Here is a 27005-nt window from a genome sequence, read left to right on the forward strand (position 1 = left end):
AAAACCATGTGAAATTTTTTGAAATGTTCATTAACTTTTAGCAAATCATGAAAGAATAATGAAAACTTTTTTTAATTTATTTTATTCCTATAATATGTATTAGTGCAGTAGTCACTATTAAGTTTCAGAAATTATTTATCTAGTGTTTATTTTAATGTAAGATGAAACTGGTTAAGAGTCTGCGATGGCTTTAAATATGAAATTGCTACTGAATTTTTTTAGTACTTTTGTGGAAACCTAGGAGATGGGACTTGACACCATGGCTATTAATTATGCTTATGCTCAAAATTTAGAATTTGACAAAATAAATAATCATAAATAATTCTTAAATCCAGAGGCTAAAAGAAAAGGTTTGAAATATGGAGAAATAGGTATAAAGAAGCATTACATACTTTGGCATCAGATTGTTGTTTTCTGAGTGGTCTTCCTATGCATGTTGGCCTTAACATTTGTGGCAACTGGAAACAATTAGTGGAATTGAGCTGGATTGTACGTAAACATTTGGAAATTTGTTAACGAAGTAAAAGCAGTATTCAAATTAGCAAACAATAGAAGAAACATAAAACCACTCTATCCAATATGCCCCCCAAGGAGAGAGAACTTATTTGCTTGAAATTTATTCCTTGGTCAATCCCCAACACTTGGGATTAGTGCTGTTCTGCTAGTTGTGCTATTTTTGTTTGGGAAGTCATGTCTACAAGGAAAGGATTTTAGCTGCTACTTCATATGCTTTTAAATAATTGAAGAGCCTTAGGTTTCAAATTCAACAAGTAATTTTTAAACTTTTAAGATATGCAAATGTGAAATTATTACCTTGATATTATTTAATTTTCTATGAGTAATGTTAGTATTATGCTATCCAGGGCGGACACTTTTCAGGCATTTACAGGAAAGTCCAGTTAAAGCCACTAAAGTGGGTCAAGATTCCAAAAACTAATGGTGAAGGTGAAGAAGAACGTCCTGTTGAAGCTCTAATGGTTCTCAAGTATGGTGGAGTTCTTACACATGCTGGAAGAAAGCAGGTTAAATAGTTCATCGACATTTTCCTGTACTTTGTAAATTATAGTCGGGAGTCTGGATAAATAGAAATTAGAGTTGTAACAGTTATAACTAAAAATATAGTCTGTGACATTGGATAACTAATAGTAGTCTGTGAGTTCGGATAATTAGAAATTAGAGTTACAGCTTAAAAATATTCTGCTGTGCTTAGTAAATCATTGTTTCTCTCATGCCTTCTGGTCTATTGTATTGTTTACTTTTCTTATTTTTGGATACTAATTGAGCTCATATGTGGTTCCTTTTCTTTGGGCTTTTCTGTTTCTTTTTGCAGGCAGAAGAACTAGGGAGATACTTTCGGAACAATATGTATCCAGGTTAGATCACATGTATATTCGTTATTTCTTGGAAGACAATTTTTGTGCCCTTTGAAGAATCACAGGATTTATGTGCATAATTACGTATATATATGTATTAGATTATCTCTTTTGTATGCTTGTAGTCACCTAGGGTTTTTTTTTTTCTTTTCTTTTCTTTTTATTTTATGTTGATAGGCACAGGAAGAAATTTTATTTTATAGAGAGAAGAATTTACAGTTGCAGCCGTATGTTTGTAATTTGTAATGAAATATACTGTACATAGCTGCTGAAGGGAAGAACTTATCTCTCTCAGTAGATTATGCTTGAATCTTTTGGAGCCACTGAAATCCCTTTGGAAAACCTTCCACATCCCCAAATTCAAACCCCCAAGAGATGCCATAAAGTAATCGATTTCCACTAGATAAGAGTTTTGGTTTGATTTCCAAGATAGAGCAACTAATGAAGATCATCACAAGTTCCAGGGGAATAATTAATGAACTCCAAAAATACCATCAAAGTACTTCCAAATACGAAACAGATTCGCAATGGGGAAGAGGTGATCTGTTCTCATTGCATAAATGTAAAACACATATGCTGTCCACCTTAAATCCACTTGACTGCAGAATTATTGAGAGCGAGAGAGAGAACCCATGCAAGAACAATGACCCAAGGGGTGGGGTTGGGGGGGGGGGGGGGCTTAGATTTCCAAATAAGTGCTCCATCTCAATTATCAGAATTAGCAATGTATAAGAGTCAAATAAGCTCGAGCTGAAAACCGTCTCCTTACTCGATTCTTCCATATTTTCTGGTCAGCTGAAGAACTGCACAGAAGTTGAAGAAGTTCATTCCGTCACATCATCTATCTCGAGTCTTGCAGATTCCTTATAAAGAGCAATTCACAGTTCCACTACATTTTCCCCTTATGTTGCTGAACCACATTGTTTTTGTATAGTGCCAGATTGTATAAATTTGGAGAACTGCAAGAGGTAGCTCACCCACCCATAGATCTTCCCAGAACCTCGCCCTCGAGTCATCTACCACCTTGTATTTGATAATAGAAATAAATTGATAAAAAAATGTTGATAATTTCATTTATACACTGATGTCATGAGATGTCGTGATTTTCCTTTAATCCCACCCATTGTTTTGAGAACCATATTAACAAAGCGTCCTAGTGCATGAGGATCCCACCACTGCAGGGTTGGGAGGGGCAAATGTATGCAGCCTTAACCGTCTTTTCATGGAGAGCTGTTTCCATGTTTTGAACACTCAACCTGACAGTTGCAATAGCGCAACTTAACCGTTGTGCTAAGGGACAGTTCTTCAAAACTACATCTAGATGAAATAGGTTTTTGTTGCTTCTCTCTCTCTCTCTCTCCCTCCTTTCCTTTTTTTGAGTCAATTGCAACCATATCAACGTGCATAAAGGGGCGTACCCAGTGCATGAGGCTCCTGCCACTGCGGGGTCTGGGGAGTGTCATAATGTACTCAGCCTTATCCCTTTGCAGAGAGGCCGTTTCCAGAGTCGAACCTATGACCACTTGGTCACAATGTAGCAACCTTTACCGTTGCACCAAGGCCTGCCCTCGCAACCATATCAACATGCATATCTATGATAGTCTGCCGTGTTAGAGCTCCTCTTGGGTTCAAGTCTGGAAACAGCCTCTCTGCGAAAGCAGCAGCGGTAAGGCTGGGTACATTATGATCCTCCCCAGACCCCGCGGTGGCGGGAGCCTCATGCACTGGGTACGCCCTTTATTTTTTTAATCTTTTAATTTGATGTAGATCATAGCATGAAGAAGGCCGGGGGGGAAAAAAAGTTACTGTCCATGTGAACAGTGATTTGGAGTTTGATAATGACTGCTGGCTTAGAGGAGTTGATTTTGGGTGTTATTTTTATTATTAGACACTTATTTTGTTTCCTATTTGAGTTGTAATCCTAAGTGGGAATCCTAGTTCTGTCAGGAATCCTAGTTAGAGTCTAGTTTCTATTTTATAGGTTTTATTAATTAGTTTTTTACTTAGATTAGGATTGGGTGTTGTTTTATTATACATATATGTATGTGGCTGAACAGAAAAGAGACAGAGATTGAAGAAAAAGAGCTATTGACGAAGCTGTGAGATGCGGCAATAGTGAAAAGCCCTTGGTGAGAGGATGATGGGTTGAGATAGCTGATCCTATTCCCCCCTTCTATATCCCTTTCTTCTTCTTTTTTCTTATCCTTTTATATTCTCCTTCTTATGTAAACAGAAAATAGCAATAAAAGAGTTCTAGTTATTTAATTTTTATTTTTTTATTGTATTTGTTGAATTATTTATCCACCTGTGTCCCCCTTCGGATAGTCTGCCGTGTTAGAGCTCCTGTATAATATACATATTGTTTCCTCCCTTTCCTACAAGGTCGGTCTTTTAGAGGAAGTGGTTCCAGCATGGTATCAGAGCAGGTACGGGTCACGGTATGGAGTCCCCCTAGGAGCGGGCATGTGTTGAATTATTTATCCACCCGTGTCCCCCTTTGGATAGTCCGCCGTGTTAGAGCTCCTGTATGATATACATATTGTTTCCTTCCTTTCCTACAAGGTCGGCCTTTTAGAGGAAGTAGTTCCAATAGGATTGATGCCAATCGCGACAAATCAATCTCCCAATGGTTTCTACTTGCGTTCGAGGTCGATTTTGCATTATAATTTCTTTTGCTTTATATCTTCCAAAAATCCAATTTTTTTATAAGTGTAATAAATATGGGCTTAGTTATATAGAGAGCATCCCAATGCTTGATGAGTGGTTTGCGATACACTATATAGTAATAGACAGTCGGCTGACATAAGTTCTTTGGTGAATTGGGAACAGGATATTGGGTAATTTCCATAACTTTTCTTTGGGGATGCTTTTGGATGGTCAAACTTTCCTATTTTTACATGATATTGGTGACTTTTGGAGAGGATTCTGAGGAATTTCTCTTCTTAATTTCCTCCTTCCCTCTTCTCCCTTCTCTTCTCTTCCCCCTATAAATACCCCTTGCCCTTTGGGTTGTAAGAAGTTAGTTAGTTTTTAGTTCAGTTTTTAGTTAGTTTCTAGTTCAATTTTAATTCAGTTTTTAGTGTAATTTTACTTCATTCACTTAGTCAAATTTTCTCTTCTTTTCCTATTTTTGCTTAAGTTCTTAGTTTTGATTTCATAAGTCTAGTTTAATGGTTGTAATAGTTATAGTTTAAAGCTTCCTAGTCTAAGTTCCTATGTTGATGACAAGACATGGAGATTTAGAAGAGGAAGCCATGGTGAGTTTATTCAAGTATTCAAACACATCGAGGTATCTCATTCTCTAAACCCTTAATCTCATTCTCCCTTTCCTCTATCTCTCTCTATCTTCTTCTTCTTCTCCCTCTATTTCTTTTTTTTTTTATATGGTTGTGGTTTGTGGATGCACTTTTATTCCCTTATTCCTTTTTATGTGGTTATTATGTGTGGCTGTTTTTTATTCCTTTCAATTTGCGTTAGTCGACAGGTTAGATGCTTTCGTGTGTTAGGGCGCCAATTTAATCCCTTAATTTTGTTAGATGCTTATGAGTTAGGATGCATTAATTTTTATTAATTTAATTAGTTTAATTTAACACTTTAATTTGGTTCACTGCATTCTTTTAAGTTATTAGTTAAATAGAGTGGCGTATATCTCCTCGTGTTCGACCCGTAGCTACGATTGACCAAAACGCTTGCGGTATTATTTTAACTCAAGCAGTAAGTTACCCAATGAGACCATGATCTTGCAATTCCAAGTTATAGTAGGGGGGCATGAATAATTAAGAGGTTGACCACTCATTGGAGTTGCTATATTGTAATTAGATTCATATAAGGAGTTTTTATCATTGACAGTTTCCTAGTTGTTTTAGGAATCAAAGTCAAAAACTCGTTTTTAGGATGGATAGTCTATATAAAGGGCATCATTGGGTATTGCTTAATGTATGGAGTAAGAATCATGGGGATTTCTCCTTCCTTATTGCTGTATTCCTAGGGTGGTGGCCTGGTGACTTGGCATTCTTACTGGTTTGATTTTTGAGCTTAATGTTTATTTCCACAACTAGTATCTTTCATTTATTCTTTTCTTTTCTTTTCTTCGTTTATTACATCTCGTTGAAATACATAAGAAGAGGAATCTAAATTCTAAATTCTAGTTATTGTGTAGAATAAGATATCTGAAAAATAGTTGGAAATCTATTTGCCTTCCCAAAGCTGAAGGAGGCCTGGGCATTCGCCGCATCCGCGACTCCAATACCGCGGGTATCCTTAAGCTCATTTGGAAAATTTCCTCCAAGCATGACTCCATCTGGGTTAACTGGGTTTACTTCCATCTTCTCAAAAAGGACTCATTTTGGACTGTCCCCATCCCCTCTGACTTGTCTTGGATCTGGCCCAAGATTCTCCTCCTTCGCCCCGTCGCCCTTAGAGCCATCTCCTCCTCCATTGCCAACGGATCTTCCATCTCCCTTTGGCTTGATCCCTAGTATCCTCTCGGAGTCCTTTACAATGTCTTTGGGCCGAGGTCGATCTACTCCTCTGGCATCCCAAAGTCTGCCCCTCTTTCAGTCATTATTTCTCAGGGCTCTTGGTCCCCTCCCTTCTCCCTCCCCACCATCCTTTCTCAGATCTGGCCGTCCCTCCCCCCCTCTCCCCCTCCCCCTGCTCACGCAGATAAGGTTATTTGGCTTTCCTCCTCCAACGGCCTCTTTAGCTCCAGTTCGGCTTGGAACTTTTTTAGGAACCCTGGCCCCTCTGTCCCTTAGCACAAGCTAGTCTGGTTCAAAGGCCATATACCTCGCCATAGCTTCACTGTTTGGAGATCCCTTAGCCTTTGCCTCCCAACCCAAGCCTTCCTCCTCTACCGTCACATCCCTGTCTCCCCCTCTTGCATCTTTTGTTGGAATGGCTCCAAGGACATAGCCCATCTCTTCTTTGCTTGCCCATTTACCTCCACCATCTGGAAAAAAGCCCTTACAACCATTTGGCCGCACTGTAGGAAACCCTCGCCTTTGATAGGGAATGGCTCTAGTTGGACATGACCTTTACTAGAGACACTATATGTGACCTTGTGGGAAAGCTTGTTTTTGGCTCTGCTATCTACCACATTTGGATGGAAAGGAATCTTAGGAGATGGACTTCCAACTCTAGATCTTTTGATATGATTTGGAAAGTCATCTCCTTCAATGTCTCCTCCAAGCTCAGTTTTATCCCTCATAGATCCATTATTGATACCCCACGGAATAGGAATATTGTTGTATCCTGGGGTCTTGATACTTCTCTTTTGCTGGCCCCCACCTCTGCGTAGGTTGGCTCTCGGCTGCCCCTCCCCCCCCCCTCTCTCTCCCCCTTTCCTCTTTGTATATCCCCTTCCCTCCTTTTTTCCCTGCCTGGGGTTTGGTAATAGATTCTATTCACCAAAAAAAAAACGATATCTGAAATAGATTAATTAACTTAGTAGATTGTCTCACACATATACCTTTAAAAATGCATCATAAATTCCTGCAGGTGTAATAGGGTTTGCATCACATAGGTTTTAGCTTGAATATAGTGATTGGTGGATAAACACTCGCAGCCAATGCAAGTAGCCAACCCAAGTAACTGAATGTGCCACCTGGTTCAGCTGATGAAGTCTGTCTCTTCTTGTTGCCAAGAACTAGGACCAAGTACTGCCTTAACCTTGCATGAAGTTTTCCACCTTAGCATGTCTCCTCCCTCTCCTCTCCTTTGTAACCCGTTCTAGGCCACGGGACACTGGTATGATATATCCAGTAGTTGTTTAGGATTCACCGACCCCTCCTCCCAAGACCACTGGTATAGGGCTTGGTTGAGTTGACTTAGGTATGCTTGACCTCCCTCCAACCCTCTAATGCCTCGCTTTTGCTTATTGTCAATTTTCATATGTAAAATTGCACGTCACGGAATCAACATTTGGGTGTGAATCTTTTTTATGCAAACAAAACTTCTATGCTGCAGTAGTTTCCAGTTGACTGAAGAGATCTTCAATTTATCAGTCGTCAGGACAAACTGATTTGTTGACTCCCTAAATCTTCTACTTCTTGATTATAGGTGAAGGTACAGGGTTGCTACGCTTGCATAGTACTTATCGTCATGATCTGAAAATATACAGCTCAGATGAGGGTCGTGTTCAGGTATAAACTTCACTTGCATAATACGAATCGCCTTGTTTTGAAAATATACAACTCAGATGAGGGTCACATTACTAATGCACTCGAGAAGTCTAATACTATTATGATTTGTTCAAAACATGTCCATTCTGGTGTTCCCTTGACGTGCTCTTTGATAGGGTGATTATCTGTTTCCGTCTATTGATTGGCTGCCAGATCTTTAAGATCATTAGCACAGTCTTTTGCATTGTTTTAACTGACATGCTCACATGCATATGTTTTTGTTTCTTGCAGATGTCTGCAGCTGCGTTTGCTAAGGGCCTTCTGGACTTGGAGGGGCAATTGACTCCAATACTGGTTTGTATTCCCTTTCCACTAAAGTATTTTATCACTGATGCTTGATTGGTATGAATTATTTGGGTTCTTCTTTTAAGGTTTCACTTGTGAGCAAAGACTCCTCTATGTTGGATGGACTTGACAATGCCAGCATTGAGATGGATGAAGCAAAGGTTGGTATTTCTCCTGTTACGGAAAATGCTATAATGTTTCTTGTGTATTTTATGTCAATCAAGTTGGTTAAATGCTTTCTACATTTTAAAAAAAAATCATAATGCAAAGCATTGCTACACAAAGTTAGTAAATAGCAGATTTTTCATTTGATTCATTGACAGTCCCTCAATGGATACTGTTTCTATTATTGTTCCTGGGTTTGGTACATATGGCTTTTAAAACTTTGCTACAGTAATTTGGTGACATCTTTACTGGCACATGTCATTTGTTTGTAGTTGAACTGATGTAGATAAGTCACTTAGAGAGCTTATTTTAGTGGAAATAAGCCTTGGGATGGGTTATGTATGCATATGACCTTTGATGCTATGTATTTATTTTTGTAATTGACCAATTTAATATGCCTAAAATAGGGGTAGAAAGTAGGAAAATGGTATTTGCTTCATTAGTTTAGTTAGAGTCATATTTTGAGTCTATTTTCTTTATTATTTCACTTTTCTAGTCAATTTAGGATACCTTATTAGTTAAGGATTGGGTTAGGCCTTTCGTTTTTAGTGTCTTAAGTCTATTTTTGAGTCTTCTATATAAGTTGTAAGGAAGGCCAGCATTGTACACGATTTGAATGACAGAAAAAAGAGTTGTTTTTACAACCATGTAGCTGTGAGATGCTGTGGCGGTGAGATGCAGTAACAGTGAGAGGCCGTGTGTGAGAAACCCAAGGGAGAGACTGAGAAGGCCTCAATCCAAACTATCCTTCTTCTATCCTCTCTTCTATTTTTCCTTTTTATTTTTATTTTTATTGTGTGATCTGCTACAAGTTCGTCAATTGTTGCCCTGTTTTGAAGACCAAATCAGCATTAAAATTTTTGCTTTGATTCTATAAGCAACATCGTCTTTGTTCTGTCCTTATTTATGGTTAAAACAAGGTAAAGAAACGTTAACTCTAGATTATTTCTTAATCATTGATTCTAACCACTTCATCTGTTCTAGTGATTTACTGAAGATGCTGGATGCATTCCTTCTTGTCATGCTAGAAGGTGTGTGTTTATGTTTGTATGTCAATGTTGTTTTATCTAATACCCATATCCTTGTTGAAACGCTAGATTCCATGTCCACATATCAAAACCAGCTTGTTGATATGTTTAATGTGTTAAAAAAAATTTGAAAATACTTGTGCACATTTTTTGCCTATCTGTAACCTTGCGTGGTTTGCATTTTTCATGCATCTACATAAATTGGTAAAATAAGATTTACCTTGCAAATAAAGAAAGATGAGCTCTGAGGTGCATCTCGGATTTTTTTCACCCTCGGGTAGCTGATGCATAAGGTATACAACAGCTTGTCTGTTACTGCTTGGTTCAGTTTCATCTCTGAGGAAATAAAGTTCGGAGACCCAATTTTAGGGCCTTCATTTGATGTTTCAATGGTATTGCGAATATGGATGTGAACACAGTAGTCTGATTAGTTCAGTTCAGCTCCTTAAATTTCGATTTGTGGTTTTTTTTTTTGGGGGTGGGGGGGGGGGGGGGCTTCATATTCTTGGTGAGCCTATGATCTGATAATGCAGTGAGAATATCAACCAATTGATTTATTAGCTCAGTCCAATAACTAGAGCACTGTGGGTGCAGAAATAGGAAGAATTCATTTTCTTGCTTTGTTCTAGATATCAGTATTATTCAAGACCTTAGCATGACTGCGTGAGTTAACTCTTTTGTCATTCTAACTGTGGAAGTATCTTTGCTACAGGCTAGGTTGAATGAGATCATAACATCAGACGCTAAAACAGTGTACTGCAATGGATCTGCCGAATTTCCTTGGATGGTTGATGGTGCTGGACTACCCCCTATTGCTTCTCAACTTCTACCAAAATTGGTAAGACAACGGTGGGGTTATCCCTTTCCTTTTAACTATAAATTTGTTTCTTCTAGCTGCTTCATTTCTCATAGCATGGGGTTTTCTTAGCAGTTTTCTTCAATTTAACAGTTAATTTAGGAGAAATGGCATGGAGAGTAGGAAGAATATCCTATTTTTTCCCAGCATCAACAAAAATTTATCAAATCAGAGAGGGAAGAAGATTATAATGCATAAGGAAGAGCAAACTAGAGAAAAACAGCTAACCATTACAACCCTCTAGCCTACCCCTCTTTTGGGAGTGGTTAAGGGAGAGTGAATGATAGGGATAGACTCACTATAAAACATCCAATGTAGAGTGCTATGGCTGATACATGGTTCTGGGAGAAAGTAATTAAATCCAACCCACAAGTAGGGTTTATAGGTTATAATTTCCAGCAACAAAAGGGAGCTAATGGCTTAAGAACCAAGGCTCATATGGTTTGAAACCAAAGGTTGCAAGAGAACAAGCCACCATCTTCCTCTCTTCTTCTTTTTCTTCTTCTTCCTTCTACAAGAAAAAGGTGGGAGAGAATAGGCTTCTCTCCCCTATATTGATTCACTTAGCCAATTACAAGAGAAATTACATACCTACCCTCATAATAACATAAGGTAGCTAAGGGATGTAAAAAGGTAAAAAAGTAAAAGTACAATACAACATAATATCCTAATAACCAAAGTACCCTTATTACATGAACTTTAACACTCCCCCTCAAGCTGGAGAATAAATTCCATACATTCCCTGATTGCACAGAAGGGTACTGAACTGATGAGAGATGAGCCCTTTGGTGAAGATATCAGCAATTGGTCGCCATAAATAAAAATTTCTACACAATGTGGTTGAATAGGGACCACTGATGTCAGTGTGAATGACCTCTAACAGGTCAGAACTACGGACTGCGGTTTTCTTCTTTATCTTGGTCATCTTTCCCTTACAACAGTCTACACAAGTTTCTAGATCACTTTTGAGAGTAGGTAGGATGCCAGACTTTATCAGCCTTTCTACTCTTGCCTTAGAAATATTACCTAGCCTCTTGTGCCACAATGTGAAAGATCGTTCTTTAGGTAAGGGTCTTTTGGAAACAATGTTTTCAACATTATAGAAGACGTAGATGTCATTGGGAGCTAAACCCAATCTATACAATCCATTGGATATAATGCAGGAACCAACTTTACTTGAATTAAAAAACAAATTAACCATACTGTTCTTTATTTCAAAATGGTAACCACTAATGTCCAAAATTGAAACCGAAATTAAATTCCGCTTGAAGGACGGTACATATAAAGTGTTCTTTAAAGTCAATTTAAAACCAGAATCTAATAATAAAATGACATCTCCCACGAACTCTACGTCAGAATGTCCATCGTTTCCTACAACCAGCCTTGATTCGTCCTTGTTTGGCCTCCTCCGGTTTATGAACCCCTGTATGGTAAAAGCAACATGATTAGTTGCACCGCTATCTAGCTACCAAGAACTGGATGGGGCTTCTGATAGATTGGATTCACAAATAAAAGCCAAAGAATCATTACCTGATGGCTTCTTGGGCTTGGTTAACCAAGCCTTGTATTTGTCGCAGTCCTTCTTTATGTGACCCTTCTTCTTGCAAAAGAAGCAGCGATCACTCTCTTTCTTTTAAGAGTCTTTCTTGGTTCCCAAATTGTTAGTCTGATCGGACTGTTTATTGGTAGACTTATGAGTATGCTTTTTAGACTTTTTACTCTTACGGGTTTTGGAAGTAAAAAGGGCAGCATGAGATTTGTCTTTCTTCAGTTTCTCTACCTCAGACACAACCCTAGAAATTAGGTCATGAATATTCCAAACACCATCTTGGGAAATGTAGTTGGTTTTGATGATACCAAATTCAAAAGGTAGGGTATTAAGGGCTTGATGGACAATTAGGGCATCAGGAAGATGAATGTTCAAGGCTTTGAGTTTAGTTTAGTAATCAACCATCCTAATAATGCAATCCCTAACACCCCAAGAACCATCATATTCCATATTAAATAGCCCTTGCAGAAGTGTCCCAATCTCAGCATTCGATGAAACTTTGTATCTCTTAGAAATTGCATCTAACAATTCCTTGGCAGTACATTGGTCAGGCATACCACTTTTTAGGTGTTCCGGTATTGACCTCTTTATGGACAGTATACTGAGTCAATTACTCTTTTGCCATACAGTATGCACGGATTTTTCGTCCTCAGTACTATCAACAGTTAGATCCATTGGTTTATCCATAACAAGGGACGTGTGCACATCTACCATCTCTATGGCAAACATAATGTCCTTTTTCCACTTCTTAAAGTTTGACCTAGTAAGAATTTCAATAGTGACCATGTTATTGTTGACAGAAAATTTAAACAATAAACAATATAATAATTAGCATGATGCAAGTATAGCTTAAAACCTTATAAGCAAATGAGAATTTTACACACATCATTATGAAAACACCTTTGGGCTGAATTCCCAACATGCAATTGTAAAAATCCCTACATACCAATGGCCATGGGAATACAACTCAACTTTCACAATCTACTACATATGAGTGTGCAGAATTCTAGGGTCGGCCTATTCACATGCATACTATATATGAACCCCTTCAAGTACCAATGCATGAGCACCACCTTTGGGTGTATGACCACACATCAGAGTTGAAGGACATCCCACAACTGTATGAGACCGGTGTTTCACAAATCCCACAAGGAAGGTCGCTTTGGCGGTTGCATCTTGTTGAACCCATGAAACCCTCTCTTGGAATTTTCCAAAAATTATTTACATCCTTAAACAAGTTATGTTATTTTATAATTTATGACAAGGGGCTTAAATGTCTCAAAGTTAACACAAAATGCCAATAATTTTGTTCATCAAGGTAGGCATTCCAGCAAGTCAAAAAATCAGTTCTGTTCCCAATGGACCGAATCGACAAATCGCAAGAAGTGTGCATGATAAGAATACAAAAAAAAACATTGAAATATGCACATTTAGTCATAACAGAAGGTACCATAGTGTAGATCTCAAAAAAACAGACCCAACGCAAAAAACCACAGGTCAAACGGACACTCCATGCGCCGGTCAAACTTTTCAGGCCAAACTAGCAAGCGGCCGACACGCGCCCTGGCCAGGCCACACGCACCCACCCGCTGGGTCTAGGCCAAGCCTAAATGGGCTAGTCTGGGTGCATATGTTGCCAACATCAATGTTTTCTTTAATGAATGTCGGTCCACCTCAATATGCCTTGTCCGGTCATGTTGCACAGAATTGTGGGCTATATTTATAACAGCTTTGTTATCACAATAGAACCTCAGCATCAAATCCCAACTCCTGGACCAACCTTCTCAACTATAAGAGTTCACATACTCCATGAGCCATAGACCTAAGTTCTGCTTCTGTACTCGATCGAGCCACAACAGATTGTTTTTTGCTTACCACCCACAAATTTGCTATAGCTTGATGTAAACCATTTATCAAAAACTGAACCAACCCAATCAACATCAGTGTACCCTTCAATTCTCAAATGGTTGTGCCTAACATATAATAGCCCTTTTCTTGGTCCGGACTTCAAGTACCTGAGGATGCGATATACAACATCTAAGTTCCCAGTCTTGGGAGTATGCATAAATTGACTCACTACCAAAACTGCATAGGTGATATCTGGGCGAGTCAGAGAGAGATAGATCAGCTTCCCCACTAGTCTTTGGTACTTCCCTACATCAATAAGGGATGAGCCACAATTTTCTCCCAAATTGTGGTTTTGCTCAATAGGAGAGTTTGTTAGTTTACAACCCTACATTTTTTACTCTTTTAGCAAATCAAACACAAACTTCCTTTGACAGATATTTATTCCCTTTTGTGACCGTGACACTTCAATCCCCAAGAAGTATTTCAAGGGTCTAAGGTCCTTGATTTCAATCTCTTGAGCTAAGTAGGACTTTAGTCTGTTTATCTCAACCCTATCATTTCCAATCACCATAATATCATCCACATAGAGAATTAGGGCTGTGATAATACCTTTACCTCTTCGGGTAAATAGGATATCGTCAACTTGACTTGGGTGGATCGGACTTCAGAATAGCCTGTCTAAACTTCTCAAACCAAGCCTTCGGGGATTGTTTGCGGCCATATAGTGTCTTTTTAAGAAGACACTTTCCCTTCAGCTGAGGGAAACTTGAAGTCTGGTGGAGTTGGCATATACACTTCCTCTTCTAAGTCACCATGGAGGAAAACATTCTTCACATCCAGCCGATACAAGGGCCAATCTCTATTGGCCACCAATGATAAGAGAACTCTTATCGAATTGTGTTTAGCCATAGGAGCAAATGTATCATGATAATCTTTGGCGTACCACTTCTTTTAGCTCCTTAAATATGCAATCTGTCACTCTACAAATGCATACTTAATGGCCTTCATTGTACATGCCACTACAACCTCAAACAACTCTTTTCAACTAGTTATAGTTGAAACCATGGAATGAGGTCTCGTCGAGATCTTTGAGAAGGTCCGAGACTAGACAGAGGACAAGTTAAGGAAACATGTTTGACTCTAGATCTCGGTATTATCTTGGCGAGATCTTGGTATTTTACATTAATTGTAATTATTGTATGCTTTCTACTAATAAATTATGTGTAGAATAGGGCCTATTAGTACGTCATAGCCTACCAATCTAGGGTCCGAAGTAAAATTTCTATTGGGACTTTGATATTTCAAAATATGGTAGTGCCATTGTGTTTAAATGGCCCCAAATAGGCTGTATAGCAAGTTTCATGACCTAATTAGGTCAAAAACCCATCAAAACCTGGTTTCAAGTTCCAAAAAAAAAAAATGCACCAGCTCGCTGAGATTTCCCCAACTCGGTTTTTTGCCAGGCTGAAACCAGGTCTGAAACCAAGATCTTGAATCTTGGTTGAAACTTAAAGTAGTTGAAGAAGATAAGAGTAGAAGGAAGAAGATGAGTATCACGCCCCACTCCCTACACCTAGGGACATGTGATTGGAATACCCCCGGTATTCCACACTAACCCCAATGATCTATACTTTGCAGTATCAAGATCACTGATCCCACGATCGAATCATAAATTCAGAGTTGCAGCGGAAGATAAATAATGTAGAAATGATAACAATAATTAATGGGCTTCGAAGCTAAAGTGATGTCATATATGCAAGTGTCATTTATTCCAATGGTAACATTGCTTCCCAACTATAAAGCAGATAAGCATAAGTATAAAGATTAAATCTTGCCTTTAACTACATTGTTCCCAAATGACATTCTCAAATAAACATAAAGTAAAGTTCATGTCCACTGGGCATATGACCCGCACTACTGTGCTCCGTAGGCACATGCCTCACAAACACATCCTGCACCGTGTTCCTCCTCGCCAGGAACTCTTTAGGCTTTATACACCTTGCTGCCTCGGTATTCCTGGTCAACCCCAATTGGTTCAACTACACCTGCATCTACATCTCAAAGAGCGATCCCTCGAGGGATGAGCTTCCAACTAAGCCAAGTGAGAAATTAAACCATACAAGCAAGCGCAAACAATCATGTAATGACGTAGACCACAAATGATAGACGAATCCCGCAGCGTTCCGTACCACCAGGACAATTCGTGCATCAAATCCAGTTTACAGTCATGCAAAGAATGTATAATAAATTCATTTTATTATTATCCACCTAATAAACAGAATGCCTAAGTCTTGGGGGTAAAGTGCTACTGCAACGTCCCTTAGGTGGCATCCCCGGCCTCCAGAACTCACATAGATACTATCCGATGATGACACTCGAGTTGTGGTTGGAAACCTACGAGACTGGACCCCCTCATTGGGTTGTCCGTAAGCCCCCGATATAACCCTAGCTCTCACCCAAATACCGGTGGTCTGTTGAGAATGGCACCTAGTCCGTCGGAAGCTACCATCGGTTACCCAACACCTTTCCCCCTGTTGGTAAGGGGTGTAGCACAAGGGAGTATAATCCTAACCATATGCGCCTAAATGTATAAAGATACATGCATATGTATAGGCCAGAGGTCGAGTCCATAGTGCCGAAATACCGGTCGGCCCACCTATCCTCTCGCCCCCTCTAGCTTACACGTACACATACAAGTAGATTGAGTGTGATACCGAAAATGCGGTCGGCCGGTCAAATCCCAATCCAAATCCACGACACCATCACATATCACCAATCACATTCTCACATATCATTCACAATACACCATTCTCACTTACCATTCACATTTCCAACTCATGGTGATCCCAATTCCGGCATCACTCACGACACTTGGATCCCATCAATAACAGTTTCCACGCGTTCACATATTTGTCACATTCGCCATTTCACATAACACCAATGACACCATATTCCAATTCATAACATTCATAATATTCTCATATTCAATAACATGTCCTAGTTTTCTAGCATTCAACATGATACGCATAACCCCACATTTCTGTCATACTATCTCATCCTCATAATATAAAGAATTAAACATCACACGCCCCCCCTGCGCATATTCATAGCATATCATAGTTAACATTGCACATGCATGAATGGCATTCAACGCAGGTCATCACAAAAATAATCCACAAATTAAAGTCAAGTGTCTAATCTACTCATCCAAGTCGAAGCGTAGGTAATCTTAGCTTCTGTGTAATGCATGCCCCTTCTACGCGTACATTAGCCTTATATGTCATTATACAGGTGTACAATAGGTGAGAGAGTGTTTGGTTGAAGGCCCGGAGTTGAAACCCTAAAACAACACTGAAATTGCCTAGGCGGACGATGCCATCATCCTCGTAACCTAGGCGGATTCAATTAGGATCCAGCGCAAGGCAAGGATTTGGCTCCATCGGGGTTTGATTCATTAGGACCAAAATCCCAAAAATGGAAGTCTACAATGAGGTTTCATGGCAGTTTGGTCATGGGTTGGGGAATCAGTATATTAGGGTCACAAATTGACATTAATAACACCTAATAAAAGGTCTAACTAAAGTAAAGCAAGAAACCCTATGGTTTGTTTAAAGATTGGATAGATTCCAACATAAAGAATTCTTAAATTGGAGGTTCTTCAAGAGGGTTTAATGGTATTTGGGTCATGGAACTGAGAATCCATTGATTGAGGCCATTGATGGGTGTCATTAACACCCAATAAAAGGTCTAAATACAGTAGGGCAAGAAGCCCTAAAGTTTGGTTGAGGTTTAGATAGGATTTCAATCAATTCTTAAAGGAAATTACTTAGAATTCACATAGGTTAGCTTAGGACAGCAAGGGGGAAAGCTTCTAGGCTGGAATTGGGCTGTGAATCCCCTTCTCCACGAGCTCCTAGCTCTAAGCTTGGATCTCCAACTGGTTGGGAGGTGGTTTGCACTCAAGAGGGGCTCCAATGGAGGTTGGAGCTCCTCCCTTCTCTTCCTTCTTCCCCCTTCCTTAGTCTCCCACGTTTTCTCTCCTCTCTAGGGTTAGGAAATGGAAAAAATGAGGAGAGGCTGTGTTCTTTCCTTGTTTAGCTAAGGATCCTAGGCCTTGTTTGGTTGGGAGTTAGCCTAAGGTCCAAAATGGGCTTTAAAACTTGTTAATGTCCAAATGAGTCTTAGGTTAGAGGTCTTAGGGTTTAGTTAGGCCACATGGGCCACAAATGGTCTAAAATAACCAAGGGTCAAGTCCTAGGTCAAGGCAAGATAAAACCAAACCAATATTACCTTCATAGAGAAGGATTTTACACTGGGCGGATGATGCGGGCAGATCATGCATCGTCCGCCTGCTGTATCATCCACCGGGGCAAAATACAGCAGACCTCCGCCCACTGTTTTGGCCATAACTCAATCAATACATAACGAAATGACGCGATTCAAAATGCGTTGTAAACTAGACTTAAAGGGCTACATTTTTCATGAAAAAACCTTTGACCAAATCAGAAGGCAAGGCCCTTGAAATTGGGTTAGAAGCTGGCTGTGATGCAATGACAGCAAACTAGAATCGAATTGATCCCGATGATCTCGCCTACTTCGAGAATGTTTAGGTATGGGTTGAGAGGGGTTCTAATTGGGGTTGTAGTACATGAAAGGAGGACATGCAAAAGTATCATTAATACACAAAGAAGCCAAGGCAATGGTCAAGAACCAATCATGCAAGATGGGCAAACAACAAGGTACAAAGTCCAAGTCTAAAGCTCACCTAGTCAAGGTCTTCCTTCGAGACTTCGAAGGGCTGTCCAAGCTACACTACAACACACACACTAGTATCATAAGTACAAATTGGGTCACAGGTATAACAATGAGAGTGAGAGGTAGAAGGAGAAGAAGAAGTGGAGAGGGTTGGCGATAATAACTTGGGGAGGGAAAATGATCCATCTCACCTATATTCATTCACTTGCTAATATTGTATGGGAAATTACATATATACTCTCATGCTAACATATGGTGGCCTAGGGAGGTAAATGGGACAAAGCACAATACAAGAAAATAAGGAAATAACAAAATACCTAAAGTACCCTTATTACATACACTCTTAACAGTTATGTATTGGGAAACTCCTAAGGCACCGGTAATGTGCTTATTTTTTGTTTTATCTCTTCTAGTTGCACCACTCAGCCACCTCAACATCGTCATCTCAGCTACACATTTTATTATATCTTGAAATCCATTTTTTTTTCTTCTTAATGAAATGAAAAAAAAAAAAAAAAAAAAGTAGAAAATAATAACTAAACATACATCTCTCACAAAAAAATTGAGAGGAGACCCACAATTACAGCAGGATTGCTATAAGGAGAGCACAAACAAACATACAACATAAACAAAAACAACAGACAGAAAGAGAAGCAAATCAGAGAGGGATACCATCCAGCATTAAGTATTGATACAGGGCTAATACATATTGAAAAACCACCTTACCGGTATGGTGCACATGGAAACAAATACAAAAATAAATAACCAAACGTTTTGGGGTGTAACGACCATATTCAACCCAAGACATCTGAGACGTCTTGGCAAAACCTACCGAGAGCTGTGTTTCTGCAGACAGTGAAACAGAGGTCTTGCTGATAGTTCCTTTATTGCATTTTACTTCCATTTTTTGCTTGATTTGAGATTGAGTGAATGATTTGAACTTGAATACAAAGCAGCCGCAGTTGTTGCCACCAACAATTAGAGGAGAAGAAGACCATTAAAACAGTGAAGAAGAAGATAATAGCAGCAAGCCAGCGGCAAAGGCTGCTGCTCGCCGAAGAAGATTGCAGCAGCTGCAGTAGCCAGCCGCCGCTGGCAAAAGAAGAGGAAGAAAAAGGGGGAAGGTGACATACCTGCTTTTGGTCTTCTGTACTCCTTCGCACTCTTCTTCTTCCGTTCGACATCTGTGTGAGGCTTGAGTTGGGGAGGGAGGGGAATCTTCACATATGTGAAGTGATTAAAGCACTTCAATTACACTGTTTGCATGATATATGTCATGGGATGTGGGTTCCACTATTAATTTGTTAATTTTAAATTCATCCTTTTAACACATGTCATGTAAAGGGCGTATGTGAAGTGAAAAATCACTTCACGTATGTGAAGATTCCCCGGACTCCAAGTAGGGAACCAAAAAGAAAAGGTGGGTGGAGATCTCAAAGAAAGATTTGGGGAGGGGGGAACTGGGAAGTGAAGGGAATAGAGAAAAAATATGATAAAATGAGTGAAGGAACATGGTTGTCATCATAGACCCTAACTACTATCCATCCATATAGAATCATTTTGACGCAAGGCCCTCTCTGAAGTCAAAATTTCTTTATTTATACATTAGTCCTTTCATATTATGAGTAGAAAGACCCAGACTTTTTGTTTTACCCTCTTTGAAATTAAATTAAGGGAAAAAACTCTTAGTATTTTACACCTAAGTCCCCTTTCTTTATGCAAGTTACACTTAACCCCCCTCCCCGGTATTTATATGTGACGCCTTAGCAACCCAGGTCCCGAGGCGACAAGGCATCAATCCACCACTGGGCTCGCCTTGTTGCCATGACAATTTCCAATTGTGATCTGCTGATTGATACCATTACTTTGACCAATACCGTTACTCGATAGCTGTGAAGTGCATATTTTAAAACCACCCTCCCGATACACTGACCTATACCGTTACTCAATACCTCCACAACAGATTCTTGGTCTATCACACCTGTTTAACCCATTCTTCTGTCATGTCATTGGCTGACCTAGGCATCCCTTGGATTGGACTGAGAAATCCAATATGTTGACCATTTAATAAATTGCCTGATGATATGTCAAAATATCCAGGGGCCCTCCAATTGTCACCCCGTCCATTAATCACTGTAACAGAATCCGCTTCAATATGGGTGACCATAACCTAAATTGTGTTTCTATACTCCTTGTTTGTGGTTTTCCTTTTTCCCCATTTTTCTTCCTCCTTCCTGCCATTGTCATTTTATTTCTTGCTGTTTCTTTAATAATTCACTTATTTTTCAGTTAACTTTTTACGAAGGGCAAGAGAATAAGAAACTGATTGAATGTGTATTTGAGTGAACTTTTTTTGATCAACGTGCTTCTCATGGATAGGTTAAATTGACCAAAAAGGTCACAGCACAAGTGAGACTACTTGTTAAAGATGAAGATGAGAAACTTGCAATGACTAGCACATATGCAGTTCTTCGTCCATATGACCAAGCAAAGGCCCTTGGAAAGAGTAATATTGATGTTGGTCGCATTGCTTCTGGATTACCTTGTGGTAGCGAAGGCTTCCTTTTGATGTATGCGCGTTGGAAAAAGCTTGAAAGAGACTTATATAATGAACGCAAGGAGTAAGCTCTCGTCACTAGCTGATAAAATGGCTTTTTGTAGGGGGTGATTTCCTTCTTTGAGATGTCATTAGCCAGTAATACCGCTGACATAGTGATTTTCATGCAGGCGGTTTGATATAACTCAAATTCCAGATGTTTATGATTCTTGCAAGTAAGGCATATAGTTATTTTGTGTTGGATGCATTTTCTTTGATAACAACATGATTCTTATGATACATTACATGCATGATTATGTACCGGAGCCTTTCAATTCTGAATTTGAATCATACAGGTAGTAAAGTGTTCACATTTCAATAGATCCTTAGACATGTTGACGTTTATCAATGCGAATGATCTTCCTGAATGCAGTGGCAAGTGCTTTCTTTTGTCATCCTTTGTGTCTCGATCAGTCAGTATACGGTATACCTAATAGAAATTCAACATTATGGAAAAGATTTTTTTTCTTCTAATAACTGAGTTTATTAACTGGCACATACAGCACCATGGCTTCTTTAGTATGTCAGATATGAAAGAGAAATATAAATAGAAAGCACAACGAAGTAATACTCTGTATTTAAGTGAATTACTACAACTATAATTGTTCAAAGTTATGTCTGGCAACAATTACCTACCATCAAGTCTTCCAGAAAAATTGGCTCATTTATTGAACTTATGAATGCTCAATGAATATTCAATTATTCATGATGTAGGAAGTGGTGGCTATTGTCCTTCTCAAAACCCAGTCAAACTAAGAGTGGCAGTAACTCTTCTGTTCCTCATCCCTTCCTTCGTGTTTACCACCGGCGTGACACTAGTTCCCCTCCTTATTCTAAGAAGTGGCCCTACATAGACTATTCCTTGCCCAGCAGTGAGAAGATTTTGCCTCTAAGCATGGATATCAGAGGTCATGCCCTCTGCCGTGGCATTTCTGGGTAGCGCACGTTGGTCGAGGTTGGGTCTGGTTGCCTTGTTATGGTCCGGATTTTCCCCTTGTTAGTATGTTGTGGTTGGTTGGGGCTCTTCCCCTTCTCTTTTGCAGGCCCTTGCCTTCCCCGCTGTAATGCCTGGGCCTTGTAATTGGTTTGTGCTTGTATGTTCTCTCCCCCCCCCCTTTTCCTTTCCTCTGGCAATGAATTTTTTTATTCATCAAAAAAATAAATAAATAAAAAATAGAGTGGCAGTAACACCTCAGGTATATGTGCGATGCAGAATGTATAAACCACAACCTAGAAGAGGGTGGGCTTAAAACGGTCAACCTTATTTACTGTAGATCTCCAGATGCTTAGGGTTTTAAAGGAGGGAGTGGGTGTGAGAAGAAATCACCAAAATTCACTAGATGAATCAAAAATAGAAACTATGGAAGTGCAATCAAATGAAATCTAAGAAAAAAAAATCACAAGGGCACAATGATATGATAGGTTGTAAGTTTTGTTGGGAGAAATCACAACTTCAGAAAATGAAAATCCAAATCAAGCTAAAATTGAAAATGAACAGAAGAAGAAATTTCAAGTGAGTCACTTGTGAGAATGGGTTCCTTAATTAAAGCAAATTGATATCTTTCAAGCCCCTTAATTAGGTTTCAAAAGAATATGATCTGCAGAAGGGGCGTACATGTGGAACTGGAACCGTGTGTATGGCTGGGGGGCCAGGAGCCCGAAGATGCTATCCAGAAAACCTTAACTGGTGTGTGACTGACCCTCATACTTAGGGACAGAGAGTAATGATGATGAAGAGCCAACCTGCCCAAACTGACCATACCCAGTATAGTGACTATAGTCGGAACTGGTGCTCCCCGTGCCGTATGGCTCATATCCATATGGTGATGCACATCACTGCTCCCCATACCACCCTCCAAACTCATACCTCCGAGACTATAATACATTTTTCATTATTTATCATGCAAATACAAAATATATCTCCAAAATCTACGGGCTATTTGCTTATTATGTGAATATGTGTGTATATTTGCTTTTGACATGTCTTTAAATTATGCGTAAGACAGGAATCTTCATGTTAAATAAGTTGTGTTTATTTTGGTTGTTGGATGTATTTTTTTCTACCCCAACTATGTTTTGCCACAATTAACACTGCTGCACATTTCACGTGATAGATATGATCTCTTGCACAATTCACATCTTAATTTGGAAGGATTGGATGAGCTCTTCAAAGTTGCTCAGGTATAAACAGAAATAACTCCTGAAACTTTCTTGCAGTGTGACTTGTTGAAAGACAATATATTTTCAATAAACTTTTGAACAATGTGACATAGCCGTCGCAAGTGCTTCCTGATACGGTTCATATGATCGTGATATTCCTTAGGGTTCATGTTCATGTAGTCAACCTATGCCTTGGATGGATAGTAAAAGTCATGTCTTTGCATTTTGGCATTCTAGTATGTCAGTCTATATAAAAGTAGCCTTACCCCTGCATTTCATTATTTCAGTTACTGGCAGACGGTGTTATCCCAAATGAATATGGTATAAATCCAAAGCAGAAGCTCAAAATTGGTTCTAAGGTACAAATTCGATTATGATTTTCTTTCCCAATCTCATATCTCTAACCTTAGCATTTCAGTGTATGCCTGTAAGGAGTTGAGGCCAATGAACAAGGAAAAAGGTCAGTTAAGATAATGACAAATGTAAACAATACGAGGATATCTTATACCATATCTAAGTGTGTGTGTGTGTGTGTGTATATATGTATATGTTGAATTATGTACACCAGAATACCCCCACCAGAATACCGTGGGGGTATTCTGATCTTTTGGGTGTTTTATTTATGTACTTTTGAGCAAGGGTAGAATTGTAATTAGGGCTTTGACACTGTTCACGTGAACAGTGTCGTGAATAGTGTTTCCCTTTGTAATCTCTTTCATTATTATAAGTAGAGAGCTTGATTGATCTTATTGATCATTCAAGCATTCCATTCTAATTTGTTCTGTTAACAATATATATATAAACAAATAATAAAATATAATTTCATATTTGACAATATTGTTAAATGTTTCTTCTGAAGAACAACTATCCCCATAATAGGGAGACTTTGTCCTACTTAATTTAAACAAAGGATCTCAGGGACTGATTTTTGCAACAATCAAGCATCTAAACAAATCAGAAAGCAGTGTTGCTTAGGTGTGTTATGTGTTCCACTAACCTGATCGGACAGACTCAAGGAACTAACCCACAGGACAGGATAGCAGTGAATAATAAATTAGGACAAAATAGGGCAGAATAGATATAACTCGGAATCTAAGGGTCTAAACGGTAAAAACTTGGATTGAGTAGACCGTGGTTGCCTTGCTGCCTTGATAAATATGGCCTCTCATAGGTGGTATAATCCCTCCAAAGATCAAGCTGATCCAATGGTTGGATCTGCGGAAACAATCAGTAACAGAAAATAGAAAGTTAAGAAGACCATAATTTAGAAATGACTTAGATCACCAAGAACTCTCAATCCGCAGGTCAGATGATTTCCCAATTCCATTAGAAAATGTATCAGAAGAGAATAAAATATCGAAACTTCAGTCTGTTGGGGTGGAGTTGCAGGTCCAGAATGGCCACCAGAATAGACTCTTGTTTAATGTCGCAGGGTCTGAAACTGATGATAGAACTGGGCAGAACAAATATGAGAAACAGCTGAAGAGACAATGGGAAAAAAGAAATGCTTAAGAGTAGAATCAAAAATTCAAACCCCAGAAAACAGAACTTCAGAATGCCCAAAACTCCCACAAAAGTACTGGTCCTGCTGCTGGAACTTGAGAAACTAGAGAGAAAAAAAGAAAGAAAGAAGATAAGATATTACCAGCGCGCTTCACCGTCACTGGTCTGACGCAGGCTTCACTACCCACCAACCTAGGTTTCACCACCTAGGGTTTGCAACTGATTCACCACAGCAGAAAGTCTCACAAGAGAACAGAATTCCAATCACCAAAATCGTGGGCCATATCCTTCTTTCTGGTACTGAACTGCATCAGTGTGATTGGTCTTGAACTTGAATTAATCACAAAGTCCGACTAGTTGACTACTTCAGAGGTTTAGATTTGGGCTCTTGACTTTGTTATTTTGTCTAGGGTTTTTTTTTATTTTTTTTATTTTGTTTCCGGACAGTTAGTTACCAATACATGGTTGTAATTGTTTAGTTTTGGTCCCACAATGATGGTCCTGTTTGATGTTTTTCACTGTCTCAAAATGTTCATCCGTTTTAAAAACCAAGATATAAAACTTGTTACGTGTACTGTTGCTGAGACTGATATCAGTGTCTGGTTTGGTTGTAATTAAGATCCTTCTCAGGGGGAAAAAATGTACATAGTGACTAAGACTTGACTGACGATGAGTTCTCTCCTTCAGCTCCAGCCAAACCTGCTGCTGTTTTGATCTCCATCCCTTCCTCTCTCATGCCGTCTTCTTCTTCCATGCCATCTCCCCCTCCATCTGCTTCTCCCTTGCCACCGCAGCCTGCTTCATGGAGTTCTCTGGTTGCTCCGGTGGCTGGTTCTAAGCCCAATGGTCTCCCTCTACATTTCGTTGCTCCTGCCTCTGTTGGCTCCTCTAAGGTTGCTCTCTGCTGGCCTGATCTTCTCGCCTCAGAAGCAAAGCTCTGGGAGAACTGTCTGGTTGGTCACTTCCTTGGTTCCAGACCTCCATTTCACACTGTGAAGTTGTCCCTCTCCAAGCAATGGAGGCCGCAGGGTTCCATGGATTCCTTTCTTTTGGATAACGGCTTCTTCATCTTCAAATTCTCTCTTGACTGTGATAAGACCTGTGCCCTTGAGGGTGGGCCTTGGCTTGTAGGTAAGAAACCTATCTTCTTGCGCCAGTGGCATCGCCAGCTCCATCTCCGGTGAGTTGATCCTACCTCCATCCCTCTCTGGGTAACTCTGCCGGGACTTCCCCTGCATTACTGGTGCACTGATGGTCTCAGTTTGGTTGGTTCTGTCTTGGGCACTCCTCTCTTCTCGGATGTGAGAACTCGACGCAAAGACAGACTTGCCTACGCTCAAATTTGTGTAGAAGTTTCGGCTTCTGAACCCCTCCCTTCCTGTATCACGGTTAAGGAGGGAGAGGATTTCTCCTTTGAACAAGAACTCCATTATGAATGGAAGCCTCAACATTGCGAGGTCTATAAGACTTTTGGCCACAGCTCTCATCTCTGCACTCCAGCTCCTACTGCTGTCGAAGGCGAGCCGACTGACCCTGTTGCTGTCGTAGACGAGCCGTCTGGTCCTTCTCCTTCTGCCGTTGCTGGAGGGCCTTTAAACCAGTCTCCCCCTGCTACCGTCGGTGTGGTGCCAGGTGCTCAACCGGCTATAAGGACTTTCCGCTCGCCATCCTGGGGAAGAACTAGAAACAGGATCCGTCATTGGAATTTTCGTCGAAAAGAGGCCGGCCAGTTGATTCAACCGAGCCAGTAGGCTTTCTCCACTGACTTGAACAGATTCAGTGTCCTTGCCACTGACAATGATGCAGATGATTCTGTCCCTGACTCGTGCCCCGAAAAGCTCTCCTTTGATGTTATCTCCAGAAGCAGATCGAGGATGTCGCAAGATTCTACCTATGAACCTTCCTTTCCTGGCTCTCCTGGCGCTTTTGCTTCTGCAGTTGCTCCGATGTCATCAACCTTGGCGATTTGCTCTGCAACCGCGACTGGCCCCCTGCCTTCGCTTTCGTCTCAAGGTACCCATGCAGCAGCTTTGCCTCTGGTGACGAAGACTGCTTTATGCATTCCCTCTATGGGCCCCTCCTCTTTTGGCTCCTGTGACACTCACGTGCTCCCCCCTGGTCAAATCCTCCCTACGGGCTTGAACCCTTCTGCCTCTTGGCTCAGCCCCTTCTCTTTAAGTGACCCATCCACTTCTCTCTCGTGTTCGCGGGTCTCAAACCAACCCGCAACTCCCAACCCACTTGGTACTTCGTTTCCTACACCCGACAACTTCACCCTCCTCTCTCCACTTCCTCCAAGCTCTCTTTTGCTGTTAAACATTCCTGCTTCCCCCCTCCATTGCTCCTACCGCCAGCCCCACCGCAGTGAAACCCGTTCAAGGTCGGTCTTGTCCAGGCTCTGTGAGCCATTGCTGCCCCTTCCCTCCCTTTCCAAATGATCCAAGGATTCATTTGGAACACTAGGGGCTTGAACTCCCCTTTTAAGCAAGCTACTATTCGCTCCAAGCTGCACCAGTCTCGGGCCAACTTCTGTTGTCTCTTAGAAACTCATATCAAAGAGGCCAACCATGCCGAAATTCTGCTTTCTCTTGCTCCTGGATGGTCTTTCCTCTCTAATTACACCCACCACCCATATTGTAGAATCTGGATTCTTTGGGACCCTACAAAAATCTCTTTATCTCTCCTGTCTTCTTCCTCCCAATTTG

The 27005-nt window shown here is 40.1% G+C and overlaps 1 protein-coding gene across 5 annotated transcripts in view; it reads left to right on the forward strand.

Annotated features, from left to right (window-relative positions):
• LOC122654834 (inositol hexakisphosphate and diphosphoinositol-pentakisphosphate kinase VIP2-like) overlaps nucleotides 1-27005 on the forward strand; it is an 85264-nt gene that overhangs the window by 31941 nt on the left and 26318 nt on the right. For all 5 annotated transcript variants that reach the window (XM_043849099.1, XM_043849102.1, XM_043849100.1 and 2 more), the window contains 10 exons: nucleotides 864-1022; nucleotides 1331-1373; nucleotides 7434-7516; nucleotides 7787-7849; nucleotides 7927-8001; nucleotides 9746-9871; nucleotides 20421-20662; nucleotides 20769-20813; nucleotides 22752-22818; nucleotides 23085-23156. In XM_043849099.1, the coding sequence (XP_043705034.1) occupies nucleotides 864-1022; nucleotides 1331-1373; nucleotides 7434-7516; nucleotides 7787-7849; nucleotides 7927-8001; nucleotides 9746-9871; nucleotides 20421-20662; nucleotides 20769-20813; nucleotides 22752-22818; nucleotides 23085-23156 (975 nt within the window). The remainder of the gene's footprint in view (nucleotides 1-863; nucleotides 1023-1330; nucleotides 1374-7433; nucleotides 7517-7786; nucleotides 7850-7926; nucleotides 8002-9745; nucleotides 9872-20420; nucleotides 20663-20768; nucleotides 20814-22751; nucleotides 22819-23084; nucleotides 23157-27005) is intronic.

Source organism: Telopea speciosissima, chromosome 3, assembly GCF_018873765.1.
Source record: "Telopea speciosissima isolate NSW1024214 ecotype Mountain lineage chromosome 3, Tspe_v1, whole genome shotgun sequence".
In the NCBI taxonomy this organism is placed as follows: Eukaryota; Viridiplantae; Streptophyta; class Magnoliopsida; order Proteales; family Proteaceae; genus Telopea; species Telopea speciosissima.